Raw genomic sequence first — 16,330 nt, 5'->3', positions numbered from 1 at the left:
CATGCTTCTTGCTTTCTCAATTTCAGACATCAATTCAGCACAACGAAGAAACCTCAGAGAGGCAAAACATTTGTTACACTGCATTACAATTATCTACAGATTCTCAGAAGGGATAATAAATGAATACGATGACATTTACTCAGTTTGAAGTTGCAGTTAAGGTAACTGAAAACCAAAAACCGTATCTTCAATGACGATTCTTCAAACCGGACTGCTAAGACTACGGCTTGTCAAACTTGCGCGCAATTAAAATTCGGGGTACTGGCAGGAACGAGACCTGCGAGGTTCTGCAGCAGTTCTTGGTTCGAGTTTCTATATCCTGGTTTACAAACACAAAGCGTCCCCCTTGGAAGTAGTGAAAGACGGAAGATGCGAACTTTGCCCTTCTCGCAAACAAAACAGTAAAGCAACTGGGACTTCCCCTCCCTTCCACACCCCGAAGTTCGGGAAAAACAGGACTCAAAATCCGGACTCCCACAAGCTCCCTAACAACACTCTCTGGGTTTTGCTGGTTTATGGTGAGGCTGAGGAGCCGAGCGCAAGTCAGCACCACGCACGCCAAGCTGCGAGAGACTCTGGGGACAGGTCTCAACCGACAGACGGGAGCCGGTGGGCAGGACGCAGGACTAAAAGGGCGCTGGGCGGAGCCAGAGGCTGTGGGGGGCGCGGCAGCTGGGGAGGGACCCGACAGCTCGGTACCTTCTCCAGAAGCAGCCGTATGAGGTGCTCATGCGAGCGGCGGGCCTCACAGCCCTGTCGCACATAAGCCGGCGACACCAGCCGCTCGCCCGCCGCGAAGCTCTCGCGGTTCATTTCGGCGGTGGCGACAGCGGCGAGGGAACACTCGACACACGCCGTACGCGCTTACTGAACCCAGGATGCAACTCGCCGCCCGGACGGTACGGCAAGGCCTTGGGACAAAAATCTTGTCTCGCTTCTGCACATGCGCAAACCGCCCTAGCTTGTGCGCCGGAAACCGTGGACTTGATCTTGCGCGGGGGTGTCCGTTGCGTTTAGCCCGTGTCCGAGAGTGTTCCTGAGACGGACTTGAAGGAAGATTTTGCATTTGTGCAGAGGGGCTGGGGAAAGTAAAGGGGAACTGTGTGGGCTTCTCTGCAGAAAAACTTCCGTAGCTTACTCTGTGTTCCAGCCCCGTTGAATGGTGAGATTTGCGCAGTCTGTGCTTCAGTCTTACGCCGTATCTCTCATATTCTAGAATCTTCCATCCTTACTTTCGTAGGTCTCAACATGTTCTATTGCCTGACAGCCCGCTATGAAATAGCAGAGCCTCACTCCTTTCGTCCTCTGCACTACAGAATTTTTAGCCCCAGCACTTACCACCCACCACCTGACTTTACATTTTTTTGTACCCCACACCCACACACCTATGGATGTAAACTTCCGAAAGATACGGACTTGGTTTTCGCTGCTGTCCCCCCCCCCAAGCGCCTAGAACGGTGCCCAGAATATAGTAGGGGCTAAAAAAAAATTTCCATACTGAATTAATAAACAGCTCTGACCATTGAACAACCTAGCGCTCGGTATGGGAGATACAGAAATGAAAAGGTAGGATCCCTGCCTCCAGTTTCCTTGCACTCTTCTGCTTAGGTGAGCCTACAGTAATTCCGGACCTTGTTCGTGTTCAGTGGTGTGCTGGAGTCCACTCGAACTGGTTCATACTTGCTTTGCAAGAGCTGATTGTTAAATGTTCAGGAATTTTGTGAGCTGGTTTTAAAATACAGCTGCTTTTTGGGCGCCTGGGTGGCTCAGTTGGTTAGGCGACTGCCTTCGGCTCAGGTCATGATCCTGGAGTCCCGGGATCGAGTCCCACATCGGGCTCCCTGCTCGGCGGGGAGTCTGCTTCTCCCTCTGACCCTCCTCCCTCTCATGCTCTCTGTCTCTCATTCTCTCTCTCGCAAATAAATAAATAAAATCTTAAAAAAAAAAAAAATACAGCTGCTTTTTAACAATAGATTATGTAAGTTTACAGTAAACTATATGAAAGGCAAACGTGGTAAATACACAAACTTACCACTTCCTACTTATGTTTTCTACACTTTACTGTTACCTGCACTTTTGAGATCATTTACATCTCTTGAATCTGGACAGTGGAAATACAGCATAATGGTGTACTGCTGTATACGTCTTTCCAGCTCCCTTTTTAGTGGCATCATGTTGGAAGTTTGAAATTGGCCATGGTGGGAGTATTTACACCGTGGAAATCAACAAATGCTGCAGATCAGGCTCTGACCTCCCTGCCACTCCCAGGAATGTTTAGCTACATGTTCCCAGGGTATCGATACCCACCATTTGTCAGCCTGGCACTTGTCAAACTGCATTCCAGATGTTAATTTTCTGTTTTCCTCAACTAGACTGTGAGCCGGTTTGACAAAGGCAGTATTTGATATCTGTGTTCAAAGCACAGAACTAAACACATAATAGATACTTGACAAATATTTATTGAATGATAGACCATTTGAGAACTTTGTAAAATTACACAGAAAGATAAACCACAAAAATAATGAGAATTTAGCTTATTTTTTTAAGTAAGCATCAACCTTTAAACTTGTGAAGAGTTCTTACTCCCCAAATACAACTATTCTTGCAACTTCTCCTTTGGGAAAGCCTTCAAAGCTGATTTGGCGATCATAGGCAAATGTGCAAAAATCACAAGATCCATCTCATTACTGAGTGGACACACTAGGTTTCTGAGCCAGCAGTTTCTCTCACCTTCTTTACTGGTCTTAATTTGGAAAAATCTTTGTTTCTAGAAACTAAATCCATCAGCAAGCTCTGCCCTCATATAAGTTATTTAAAAAAAAAAAATACAGGCTCTGGAGGCAATTGTGAAAGAAGTGTTCTGAAATTATTTTCATCCATTCTCTCACCCAAGGAGTACTTAGTGAGCATCTAATATCTTTAATAGGGCAACATCAGAATAATTTCATTGCCCTTATAAGACGTAACATGGTTAAAAATAGATCCAACATTCATAGGTATGAATTTTGCTTGTGTTAACTAGTTGTGTGACTTTGGATACATTACTCATATTCCCTGAGCTTTGCTTTCCTCACTTGTAAAACAGAGACATGGAGGAGATCGTTACAATGATTAAATGAGATGTAATTGCACAATGCCATCTTCCCTTGATAGACTGGACAAGGACCAGACCTGCCTGAGAGGATAAGTACCCCCATCCATAATCTCTGCAGCAAGTAGCCCAGGAAGCCAAACCAAAACCCCTGCAGCAATCTTGCCGGAACAGTTAGGACTCAGCTGATGCCTGCCAGCTTCCCAATTTTTTCACTCGCTTCCAACTCAGGACCAAGCAGAGAAAGCCAAATATACTCTCCCTAAACCAATGATCTAAGATGCTCTTTTCTAATTAGCCTACCTCCATCTTCCCCTTGCCAACAACCCCCAATCAGAGCACATCTGAACCCTTCCCATTTTTTCACCATAAAGCTTTTCCACTTCCCTGGCTGCCCTTGAGTCTGCCAAATCCAAGTGATGGTGACTAACTCCCTTCCCCTAGCAAGCTCTGAATGAATAGTCTCTGTTTATTACTTGGGTGGTCTTTGTTTCTTGCCACAGCTTTCCTGGAGACTCCACTGAGACACGGTCTGCACTGTCCATCACCATGGACCCCAGCCTCTGACCCGATGCGGTCCCCACAGAGGACCCTTGTACCTTGCTGCATGTGGCTTGTCACGTCTGTGCCAACATCATCAGAGCTGGGTCTGAACTCTGCTATCTTTGCATTGAGTTCCTCAGCTATTTATTCTACTTACGCTATCCTGGGTGGAATCAGGCTATTCTTTTTCATCCTTTTTGGGGGGCTCTCTTTTGTACTTTTATTTTGTATTGTGTTATCTGAAAGTACTATTTGTCATAAGAAGGAGAATGATAGAGTAGAACACAGACATAGGCCCTATAAGCCTGTTGTTCGAGCCAGCCTCACAGACAGTGAGTTTGCAGTTCTCACCAGATGGGCATCCATTTGGACAAACTTCACCATTGGTCACTAATAAAACTGGGTGAGGCACTCCTTCCACCTTGATTTTTTTTTTTTTTGTCCTGAGAATTTGCCTTTAATTCAGAGAGAGGGCTCACTCCACTATTCTACCTGCCAAGGGGTCAGTGTTTGGAGGGGGCCAGCCCTCAGGTGGGGGGGGGGCGCTGACACACAATGAACACAAGCATCACTTTCAGCCAAGCTTTGCCGGCTCTCCTGGGGTTGTCCAGGCCTAAATCCGCTCCTCCTCCAGGAAAAACTGCTGCTTCTTATATGTTTTGTCATTACAATCCCAGTTCTGGTGGCTAGCTCTCTCAGTGGCATAACTTCAGCTGTGGCCAGTCTGTGGAACATTTGACTTGAATAAATTTTGTATTTAATAGGTACCCTAGAAAAGAAGGGGAATTAGGATTTCTTAGGTCAATGGACAGCAGTTTTTAATTGGTATACAGAAGCCTCCAATAGAAATTCTGGTTCAAAAATTATTTCATTAAAAGATACTTTGGCCAAAGCTAGTGAGCAATTTGACAAGCCTAAGCAACAAGGAACTAGACTCATTTCCTAGTAAATCCTCCCTCTCCTTGTCCTCCACTTGCCTCCCTATATCCAATTTCCCTCTTCCTCTTTATCCTTCTCATCTCTGTCTTTCATCGCTTCTGTCAACTACGTCTGTCTCTTCCTCTTGAGAAGACCCTGTATGTTTTCCCAAGGACCTCCTAACACCATAAAATGTCAGTTGCTTAATGATCCATCTCTCTTATGAGCCAGATATGCAGGTAACTGTAGAATTTAAACTTTCGACCCAAGATGAATTAAGAGCTATAGTTAAGGACCTCCCTACAAGACCCCCAACAAGACCAGCAACTATTCCTAGAACAATTCTTTTGGGTGCATATGATTCAGGGTTACCTAACCTACATCAGCTTATACATATGTTGGTCAGGACCACAGATGCTAAATCTTGAATAGCAAAAGCTGATTGGATTGACCCAGAGAGGGATCTATAGGATCTCGTTGTCCATAATGAAGCTAGGGTCAAAAAAAAAAAAAAAAAAAAAAGGCCTGAAAAGTAGGGCAAAGTCTCTCACCAGTAGTATCCCTAAACATTTCCAACAAAAATTGATTGGACCATAATTTAATCATGAAAACAGAAAAATGGTAAAATATATATATATATTATATATATATAATATATATATATATAAGAGATTTTTGTGCTAGACTAGAAAATCCCTCTGACAACATTCGGGAGTTCACAGAGGTGTCAGTGTAAAAACAGCCCTTTCATCTCAATCTGTCAATGGAGTTAAACCTGAAGCTGAAGCCTGATTCAAAAATAGAAAAGGAAATAGCACCTTTGCTGAACACTTGTTAGAACATTTTAAGAAGCGTTTAGAATAAATGGGTGATGGGTATTAAGGAGGGCACTTCTTGTGATGAGCACTGGGTGTTGTATGTAAGTGATGAATCACTAAATTCTACTCCTGAAACCAATATTATGTTAACTAACTAGGATTTCAATCAAAATTTGGGGAAAAAAGAAGGGTTTAGAATAAAAATGAGACAGAATCTAAAATTATGATCTTGCAGGTCAAACAGCTAGGGGGCACAGCTCCCAAGCAACTATTTTTGACAAGGATATTGTAGGTGTTGTAAAAGAAGGGACACTGGCAAAAAGAATGTCCCGTCTTACAAAAGAAAAACCAGGCACAAAGAAAAACCCTCAATTCTGATCAAAGAGGGTACTCGGAAGAAGGAAACAGCTCCCAATATCCTGACTTACCCTTAAACACTCAAGATGGATAAATATAGATGGTCAACCTAATCAATTCCTAGTAGATAAGGCTGCTACTCTTACTACATTAAACCCCTTGCCTTGCTCAACGTCTTCCTCAGAATAAACATACACAATAGGTCTTTCAACCCCCAGATTTTTTCTACCTCCTAGCCCTTAACTGTAGCGCTTGCACCCTTGAATGAAAAACATTACCTTTTGCTCTGTGATAGCACCCCTGCAAATTTAATAAGGAGAGACTTACTCTGCAAATGGAATTGTAATATTAAATGCTCAACAGAGGAACTATTAAGGTTCCAGAGGACTCCTCTATTCGTAATCAAGTTGTATCTGTTATTAAACATAAAGAGGAAACTTCATAATGATAAAAGATTCAATTCACCAGGAAGATAGAATATTTCTAAATTTGCATATACATAATAACATAGTTTTAAAATACATAAAGTCAAAGCCGACAAAAGGAAAAATAGACAAATTTACAGTCATACTGGGATATTGAACTGACAGTAAAAGTTAACCCCAAAATTAGTAAAGATACGGAAACACCATGTTTAGTACCTTGACCTAATGTACACTCATAGAACACTATATCAAACTGCAAAGCATACATTCTTTTCAAGCTCACATGAAACATTTACCAGAATTGACTATATATCCTGGGTCATTCAAGTCACAACAAATTTCAAAGCTGTGAAATCAGGCAAAACACACTCTCTGACACAATGCAACTTAGCTAAGGATCCATAACAAAAATAAGGCTTATTTGGAAATTAAATGTAACCCATATATCAAAGAAAATTTATAGTAAAAATTAAAAAGACTTTTGAACTGAACGGTAATAAAAAACACCACGTATCAAGATTTACAGGAAATAGCTAAAACCACACTCAGAAGGAAACTTTAAAAGTATACAGTAAGGGAGTGGGGTAAGTCGGGGGGGGAAGCATATAGTAGAAAAAAAAAGGCTTAAAACAAAGAGCTAAGATTTTATCTCAAAATCTAGTAAAAGAACAGAAAATAAACCCAAGAATATGGAAGGAAAGAAATAAGAAAGACCAGAAATCAGAGAAATAGAAAACAAAGAGAAGATTAGCAAAACCATTAGTGGTGAAAAAAAAAAAGCTACAGGTAAAGTGAGGAGAGTCCAGGTCCAAAGGCCAGGGGAGCTGCAAGAAGGCGGGGGGGGGGGGAGGTTGCTGGGCAGCGAAGGGCCAGGGAGGGAGAGCAGGGGCCAGATTTTCAATGAGGGATTTGAAGTGAAATGCTGTACGTTCTAGAGGAAATCCCCATCTTCCATCTCCCTGCGAAATGCTTAGTAAAATAGTCTTTTCTTGTTAATCCACTCTAGGTTTGGGTCTATTTGGGGGATGCCTTGAAGCGCTAAATCCTGCTGTCAGGGCGGTCCCAGAGTGAAATACAGGCAGTTCAAAAGCACTTGGTCCTTGGATTTACACTAATAAGCATTCGTACAGAGCCCCTCTGCTAGGCGCAGCTCTAACTTTACCTGCAGTGGTTCATCCAGTCCTCCCAGCAACACTACAATGCAGGTATGGGTATCCTCTCTCCATTTTACAGCTAGGAAGCTGAGTGTCAGAAAAGCCAGGCAGGATGGCACCTCTGGTCAAGGGAAATAGCATTGTGAGCAGGCTTCTGACTCCAGAGCCTGTACTCTCTCCCACTCCCCCGCCCTGTCAGTACATAGTATCAGGGCTCTGTCCACTGCGATGTGGATGGAATAACAAGAGCAGAACCAGAACGGGAGAGAGGGCAAGCTGCCCAGAAGTGTACTGAGTCACAAAGCCCATTAAACTGCGTGAACAGAAGAGCACCCCACCATAGTGGTGCCGGGATTCCTTGAGGCTGAAAGTGCGGAGGGCATCATAGACGCCTCTGCTCCAGCATCACTCACACCTCATCCATCAGCAATGTCATCATGCCTCACCCCACCCATTTCTCCCCACGTCCCATGCCACCACCTGGACCAGGCCTCTGCCATCTCTTGTTGGACAAATGCAGTGGTCTCTCCGCTTCCACTTTGGCTTATCACCCCTGATCCCACTCCAGTCCCCACTCAGCAGCGAGAAGTACCTTTTAACTATATATCAAATCACATGCTTCCCCTTTAAAGTTTTCCCATCACACTGAGCATGCAGTCCAGACTCCTGATCTTGACCTGTAAGGCCCTGCAAGGTCTGGTCCCCCACTGACACCAAGCACTGTCCTCCCTCAACTGGTGAGCTTCCACCTCACTGACCTCCCTACAGACCCTGAAACACACCTGTTTCCTTTCTCACCTCAGGACCTATCCACATGCTCTGCCTGCAGCCCTCAGTGGTTTTGCCCTCTTCATTTTGCATGGCTGGCTTCCAGTTCCCCTTCAGTATAGATGTCACCTCATCTGAGAAGCCTTCCCTGAACGTCTTATCTAAGCGGGAACTTAATTTGAAGTAAATGCTATATATATTCACTTAAAATTCTTTTATGAATTGATTGCTTATGTAATGTCTAGATGGAAGCTTCTATTTATTCACCTACTCTTCCTAGCACTTAGCGCAGTGCCTGGCACATGGGATGCATTCACAAACATTTTTCAATGGAGAAACGATAAGAATGGGTTCCAAAGATTGTTTATCATTTGGTGGTTGCTGAATGAACCCAGGTGAGGAGAGAGGACAGAAGGCAGACACCGGGGAACAAATCGGTGACATCTCAGATTATGAGGGCATTTTGAATTGTGGAGGAGATATTTTCCATTGGCAGATGCAGATAAATAAGGACCGTGCCATTTTGTCATTCCATTCACATGTGTTCCAGAATGTTTGGGGTAAGGGAAATGACAAGTGTCTTGAGAAGCATGGCAGGATCTGGCTGTCATCAACCTCATTAATGAGGCCTTTTAAGCAATTCGAAGCAAAATAACTTTCACGCCAACATCAAGCTTCAAAGAGCAGTTGGAAGGAGGGAGGGAATGGGGGAAGAGCAGAATCAGTAACTAGGTTGCTCAGAGAAGTCTCCTGTGATTAGGGGGAAAAAAAGTAGTAATTACATTTTGCTGAGACTCAGAATTCAGAAAGCTTGGTCTCGCCTTCATCTTCTCTATTTCAGATGGAGAGAGATGAAATAAAAGTCGATGTGGATGTAGCAGAAGGTAATTTAAGACCTTCCCTGGGATGAGTAAAGCAGTTCTCTCTCCAGAGGGTGGAGAGGTAGGTAGAGAAAGCTGCCTCTGAGCTCTAAAACTGCGGAGATGGAGATAATCCCCTGTAAAAGCAGGAGCAAGAGAAAAGCTGCAGGAAACTTGTCAGGGGTCTGTGAACTGGCCCAGAGCCTGGGGCTTGCTGACACTTGAAAGAGAGTGAGGACGAGTTTCCCAGGCCTTTGACACAGAGAGAGGGCGGGTGGTAGAGCCAGGATAATGGTGAGTGGTCAAGCAGCGTTGGGGACAGCGGCTCTGGAATCAGACAGATGGAGTCCATAACTGGCTCTTTTTATCCTCCCCACAAGTTCGTGTGAATTACCCAATCTCTCTAGGCCCCAGCTTGCATCTCTGCAAGAGGGGCATCATAATAGTGAGGGGAAGGCAATGAGGGATGGCAGGGGCTCAGCCCAGCATGTGGCCCAGAGGAGCGCTCAGAAAATGTGACACCATGATCTCTGCTATTACAACAAGTCGTGGTCATGGTAGTGAGGAAGCCACTGGACCCGCGTGTGGACTGGCTCACTCAGCTTCCTTCTCGAGGACCTTACTTGAGGCTGGATAACTACAAACTACATTCTCCAAACTCCTTCCCAACGAGCATTCTAGAAGCAAATTAAGTGTAGCCCATTAGATATACATGCATGAGACTTGGAAGGTGGAGGGCATTTTCTTGCTTCTTTCCACTGTGTTGTCATTGGCAAGCAAGGCAGCAGAGACGTGAGGGTTTTTAGGGTCTGTCCTCTGGGTGTCCAGAGGCAGTGTGGCTTCCTGACACAAGAACGGTCTCAGGGATGGCTTCTTGGCCCCATTGCCCCCACGGTGGTCTGAGAGGTGCTAGCTCCCTCGGTGGGTCAGTTCTGCAGTATTCTGGGAGGCAGTTCTAGAAGCCCAGTCTAGAGTCCACATCTCTAGAGCTCCTAAAGATTTTGTAAACGTCTTACTCCCTACACAAAGTCCCTTCATAGTTAAAATATCTAGAGTCTTGTCTGTTTCCTGCACTCAATCCTAACTGCTGCTCTAGGAGTTTGCATTTTTTTCCTTCAGAATCTCACTTATGTACCACATTTTTTACAAGTGAAAAACAAATTTAAAGCGTCCATTCACTTCACCAAAAATAAATAATTATTTTGCCTGTGTTATTCACACCTACAGAAAGACTGACGAAATGCCCTATCCCTGAGTAACTAAGCCGAAGGCATTGTCATCCCCTATGACAGCAGCCCAAACTGCAATCATAATTCTGGGAAGGGAATATAAGAGTCAGAGTTACCAGAATACAGTCAGCTTCACAATCCTAAACCAAGGAAGTGAAGCCCATTCAATACTGACTTTCCTATGGAATGCTGAAAACAGAGACGTTGAGAGAAAAGAATTTGTCCGGTATTGCCCGAGAAAGATGGAGCACTGACGACTCAATATGAGTCTTCCCATTGGCTTGGCAGATTCAGCCTTTTCATCAAGAATGACTCATCATGCCTCACTGGTGACTGTATTACTTAAAAATAGCCACTCCCGGGGTGCCTGGGTGGCTCAGATGGTTAAGCGTCTGCCTTCGGCTCAGGTCATGATCCCGGGGTCCTGGGATTGAGTCCCGCATCGGGCTCCCTGCTCCTTGGGAGCCTGCTTCTCCCTCTGCTTCTCTCTCTCTCTCTCTGTCTCTGTCTCTCATGGATAAATAAATAAAATCCTTAAAAAAAAAAATAGCAACTCCCTTTGCAATGGGCTCAGATTGTTTTTGGAAAGGGGCAGGAACCAAACACAGTCTGCAACCTTCTCACCTTAGTTTCCCTATTGATAAAAGATCGTGCTGACCATCTGACACTTATGCTGGTGTGGTTATCCCTTCTCTATCTCCCCAAACACTAATAAGTTAGCATTGGAGACTTTCTTCAAGCCTTGTGAGTCTGAAATCATCGTAGCAATGACTCAGTTCTACAGAGCCTGAGAACCATTTCTACAGAGAACTGAGAACCATTTGTGAACCTATAGACCTGAGTCAGAATCTGAGCTTGACTCTATGAAAGCCCATTAACTCGGGGACTGTCTTCTGTCCTCAAAGCCTGACTTGCATTCCCAAGAAGACAAACATACACTCTTTGGTCAATTCTTAATTATCTGCATGTGGCCTATTCAAAACCATGCTTTTCATTCAATTAGGAGACTAACTGAAAAGACCAAGCTCTTGGACTTAAGGGATATAGGTTCAAATCCTGACTCTACAGCTTCCTGGCTCTGTGCTCTTAGACAAATTATTTTACTTTTCTGTTTCACTTTCCTAATCTGTAGAAAGGAGTCAATGTGAATACCTCCTTTGTACGAGATGACAGATATACAAAAGAACTACACTCAATAAATAGTAGCACTCAATAAATTGTAGCAATTGATATTATTTGCTGAATGTTGCAGGAATATAAACATGGGCAAGCCACAATCAAAAACTCTTTAGAAATATCTGATCTAGTAGAGGAGGATGCCATCTGTATATAGGTAACTATAATAGTCTGAATGAGATGTGCTATATGGTTGAAGACCCCATTCAATTTAGACATCAACCTTAAGTGGGAGGTAGCATTTGAAAGTGGATTAAAGCTCTGTCCAAAAATAGGACGAGTGCTCCAGGAGAAGAGAAAGGAAAGAGCAATAGTGTGGAGACAAAAACAAGCCTGGTAAGGGAATATAAGAGTCAGAGTTACCAGAATACCAATTTGAACTTGAATAGTTGGGTTGCAAAATCCAACTTCAAGGCCAATTTGAACTTGAATAGTTGGATTGCAAAAGCAACCACAAATGCCTCTGCCTCCCACCTCCATCCCCTTAGGTAACTGTCATACTGGTGCTGAAATTGGTCATGCAATTTGCTTTGACCAGTAGGGTGGATGGTAGCAAATGTGATTCAGGTAGAGGTATGAAAAGGCCTCGCACATTTGGACTTACCCTGATGCTGCACATGGAATCTTTCTGCCACCATGTGAACAAGCCTGCTCTATCTAGTTGGATGATGAGGACAAACACCTGGTCCAGTTCCTCTGCGTTGCCCCAGTCAACAGTCAGCACTGCTGGGGGAACAGCGACCTAGTGCCCTGCAGGTGGCCCTAGATGCAAGCCCCAGCCCAGTGAAGACCAGCAAAAGAATCCTCAAGTGGGCTCAACCCAAATTATAACCCACAAGACTGTGAGCAAAAGTAAATGGTTGTTGTTTTAAGCCACTGCATTTTAGGGTGGTTTGTTAATGTGGCAAAATTTTGCTGATAATGTGGAACCATTAAAAGGTAGGGGCAGGTGAGAAATAGGATTTGCTTTCTGGATAGAAGTGCACTTGGGAAATTGGAGGCCCGTCATAAATATTAGATTAGGCAGAATAATTATTAATGTAAATAGGCCTCAAAATAAGTAAGTTGATAAGTGATTATTGAGTATGGAAGGTAGCAATTCATAATATCCTACACCCTTGCTGTTTAAGTGTTGTCTACAGGCCAGAGGCAGGAGCATCACCTGGAGCTTACTGGAAATATGGAATTTGGGCTCCACCCCAGACCTGTTGAATCAGCATATGAATTTCAGCAACATCCCCAAGTGATTCTTTGGCACTATTAAAGTTTGAGAAGCAACTATCCTATCCTAAAAATGCAAACTGAACCCACACTGAGCACTCACCTAATCTTTCCTATTCTAGTCAGATTGTTTTACTTCTTTAGATATTTCAGTGCACCCTCTTCCTTATCTGCTTCCTACCATAGCTTTAGTAAAAAATGAAGAAAGTCAAACAAAAAACCACCTTTATTATTACTAAGTTATATTATCAAGAAACTCACGTGTGTGTGTTTTTCTTGGGAACTTTGAGTACGGCCCAATAAATAAAACTGCTTTCTCCATCCAGGCTTTGAACCAATTAAGAAATAAGACAAATGAGGGACGCCTGGGTGGCTCAGTCGGTTAAGCGTCTGCCTTCGGCTCAGGTCATGATCCCAGGGTCCTGGGATCAAGTCCCGCATCGGGCTCCCTGCTCCACAGGGAGCCTGCTTCTCCCTCTGCCTCTGTCTCTGTCTCTGTCTCTCATGAATAAATAAATAAAATCTTTAAAAAAAAAGAAATAAGACAAATGATAAGGCAGATAGAGGCCAAAATATCATTTTTATTACTGATAAAGTCTATATCAGAGACATCACCAAATGGGCTTCCTATACAGCATCCAAAATTAGCCAGATTTATCCACAACCAGTCCCAGCCCAGGGCAGTCTCCCCATAAAGAAGGAAGAAGAAAGGCCTGTTTGGGAGGAGGGAGAGGAGGGAGGGAGGGACTGGAGAAAACCAGGAGACTTACTCCTACATAAAAGGAAACACTGGGAATGGTGTTATGTATGTGTGTGCTGGTGGTGAGAGAGAGATGTTCCGCAAAATGTGGTCAATGCACCTGCTTAAAACCCCAATTCTTTAGAAGTGATCTTTAATGATGACTGATTGATGGTATGATCTTCTAGTAAGATGAAATAATGAAGATGGTAATTTGCAATTTTTTTAATGAGATCCGAGTTTAGGTTGGATGGTAATAACAAAGAACTTCTTTGAAAGTTCATGAACAAGAATAGTGCTGAAACTGAGATGAAACCAGAGCAATGTTGATGTGGGAGAAGCAGGGCTTTCTTTACGAAGATTGATATTTGGCTCTGGAGTGGAGAGAACATTCAAACACCATCATGTTATCCCAGGACCTTAAGTTGCCCCAAGACACTCTACTATTACTACTAATAATGGTCATAGTAACAGTGGTGAAGGCTTGCAAGCACTTACTGTGTGCCAAGTACTGAACTACAAGAACAATATTTTATTTAAGCATCACAGAAAGCCAGGGAGGGCATATTTTCATCACCAGTATTCTCATTTTATGGATGAAATCAAGATGTAGAAAGGTTGATAACTCCTCCAAGGTCACAAACTGGTAAGTGGTAGAGCAAAGATTCAAACCCAGGTCACCAGTTCAGTTCTGTGACCTTGTTCTTTTTATCCTTGTTTTATGGTCACCTATATCAATTCCCTTTTTTAAAAAAATAACTTTTTATAATTATTATTTCAGGTATGACACATTTTGGGGTGCCTGGATGGCTCAGTGGGTTAGGCATCTGCCTTCGGCTCGGGTTGTGATCTCAGGGTCCTGGGATGGAGCTCCACATCGGGCTCTCTGCTCAGTGGGGAGTCGGCTTCTCCCTCTCACTCTCCCTCTGTGCTCTCTTTCTCTCAAATAAATAAATAAAATCTTTTAAAAAATAAAAAAATTATTTAAAAAAGTATGACACGCATTTTTGTTATATTTCAAAAAATTTAGAAAATACAGATTAAAAAAGAGACAAAAACAAGAATCAGCTGTAGTTTCCCACAGAGGGATAACCACTTGTTAAAATCGTGGTGTATGTTCATCCAGCCTCTCTTCTGTGCATGTATTTACCAGTTTTGTTGTTTTCCAGAAAAGGGAATATGTCATATATATGTTCTGTTCCCTGCTTTTGACACTTAACAATGCATTATAAATGTTTTCAATGTACTTCTAAACCATGTATTCTTCTAAAATAGCATTTTCTTTTTTTTTTAGATTTTATTTATTTATTTGACAAAGAGAGACAGCGAGAGAGAGAACACAAGCAGGGGGAGTGGGAGAGGGAGAGGCAGGCTTCCCGCGGAGCAAGGAACCCAATGCGGGGCTCGATCCCAGGACCCTGGGACCATGACCTGAGCCCAAGGCAGAAGCTTAAAGACTGAGCCACCCAGGCGCCCCTAAAATACCATTTTCAACATCACATTTTTTTTCTGTTGTATAAATCCATTATCATGTATTTAGCCAGTCTTCTGTTATAGCTTATTTAGGTGGTTGAAACATTTTTTTCTTACAAACGATTCTACGATGAAAGTTTGTAGCCTTATCTAGGCACTCATCCTTATTTCAGACACTAGGTTTTGCCTACTCCAAAGCCATTCCCTCTCCCCTCTCTTCCCCTTAAGAAAACCTCCCTTTTTGGGAGCTAAGGAGAGAGAACCTTTGGTCTAGACAGCTTTTCTCAGCCCCTGTTGCAGTCGGGTGTGGCCATAGGACTGAGTTCTAGCCCACGGAACATAAGTGAACATGAAATGTGCCATTTTCTAGTCCAAGCCAGAAGAAGAAGCTGTGTCTTCTGTTCCCTCTGTCCCCAGCTACTAGAGAATTGAAACTGCAACTACATCGTGGCCCTAGAGGGTGACTGTATTAGGCAGGGTTCTCCCGAGAAACAGAACTCATAGGATGTAGAGAGAGAAAGAGATTTACTATGAGGAATCGGCTCACGTGATTATGGCGGCTGAGAAGTCCAAGGTCTGCTGTTAGCCAGCTAGAGGCCTGGCAAGCGAGTGGTGGGGTGCCAGCCCAAGTCCAAAGACCTACAAACCAGGAAGCTGATGATGTGGCTCTGGTCCAAGTCCAAGCCCAAAGAAAGGAGAAGACCCATGTTCCAACGCAAAGACAGTCGGGCAGAAAGAATTCTTTCTTACTCAGCCTTTTATTTTATTCAGGCCTGTGAGAGATTGGATAAGGCTTCCCCACTAGGGGAGGGTAATCTGCTTTACCCAGTGTACTTCTTCGAATGTTAACCTCACCTGGGAACAACCCTCACAGACACACTCAGAAATAATGTCTTACCACATATCTGGGCACTGGTCCAGTTGACACAGAAAATTAACCATCAAAGTGGCAGAGTGACAAGATGAAAAGAGTCTGGGTGACTTTGATTGCCAATTGGAAGAGAAGCGCTTGCCAGACAGAACACCTTCCTTCTGCTCTCCTATAGGTAAAAAATAAACTATTATGTTGGAGCCAGATATTTTTGCTATGACATGAAATAGCTATTGCTGAAAAACACACATTCAGCAAAATTGTCCATTCAAAATAATGCTTTTAGGAATATTAGAATTATGGTCAGACCACTAAGCATTTATGTAACCCTGTAACCAGGGCACTAACAAAAACAGTCATTGGGACCTTGAGAGACAACTTGGACAGTCCAGGCAAGAAGTTCAGCGTGGTTGGAGGTTGCCTCAAGGCTAAAAATAAAATGCAATGTGACCTTGTCACATTGTGGGAAATTATAGAAGTGAAACCGGTGAAATCTGAATCAGCTCTGTGGAATGTGCAGATGACCAACCCTGTTTTCCTGGCTTTGATATTCTGTTGTACAAGATGTTATCTTCGGAGAGACTGAGGACTGGGTATATGGAATCTCCCCGTATATTTGTTTTTGTGCAGTTTCCTACAAATCTACAATGTCAAAAGCAAAAGTTTAAAAAAAATATGCAGAAATGC

General features: G+C 43.4%; 1 protein-coding gene across 2 annotated transcripts in view; it reads right to left on the bottom strand.

Annotated features, from left to right (window-relative positions):
- Positions 1-15,350, bottom strand: part of SEPSECS (Sep (O-phosphoserine) tRNA:Sec (selenocysteine) tRNA synthase) — a 50,264-nt gene extending 34,914 nt beyond the window's left edge. Inside the window, exons 1-2 of one of the 2 annotated variants that reach the window (XM_035005204.1) lie at positions 15,320-15,350; positions 700-1,079 (exon numbers count right to left, since the gene is read on the bottom strand). In XM_035005204.1, the coding sequence (XP_034861095.1) occupies positions 700-813 (114 nt within the window). In that variant the 5' untranslated portion in view covers positions 814-1,079; positions 15,320-15,350. The other variant, XM_035005205.1, reaches the window with a different exon arrangement.
- Between the last annotated feature and the right edge of the window lie 980 nt (positions 15,351-16,330).

The sequence above is a fragment of the Mirounga leonina genome, unplaced genomic scaffold (genome assembly GCF_011800145.1).
Source record: "Mirounga leonina isolate KUSES-001 unplaced genomic scaffold, KU_Mleo_1.0 Mir_129, whole genome shotgun sequence".
In the NCBI taxonomy this organism is placed as follows: Eukaryota; Metazoa; Chordata; class Mammalia; order Carnivora; family Phocidae; genus Mirounga; species Mirounga leonina.
Note: the sequence above shows the minus strand (reverse complement) of the source record. Positions and strands in the feature narration are given on the sequence as shown.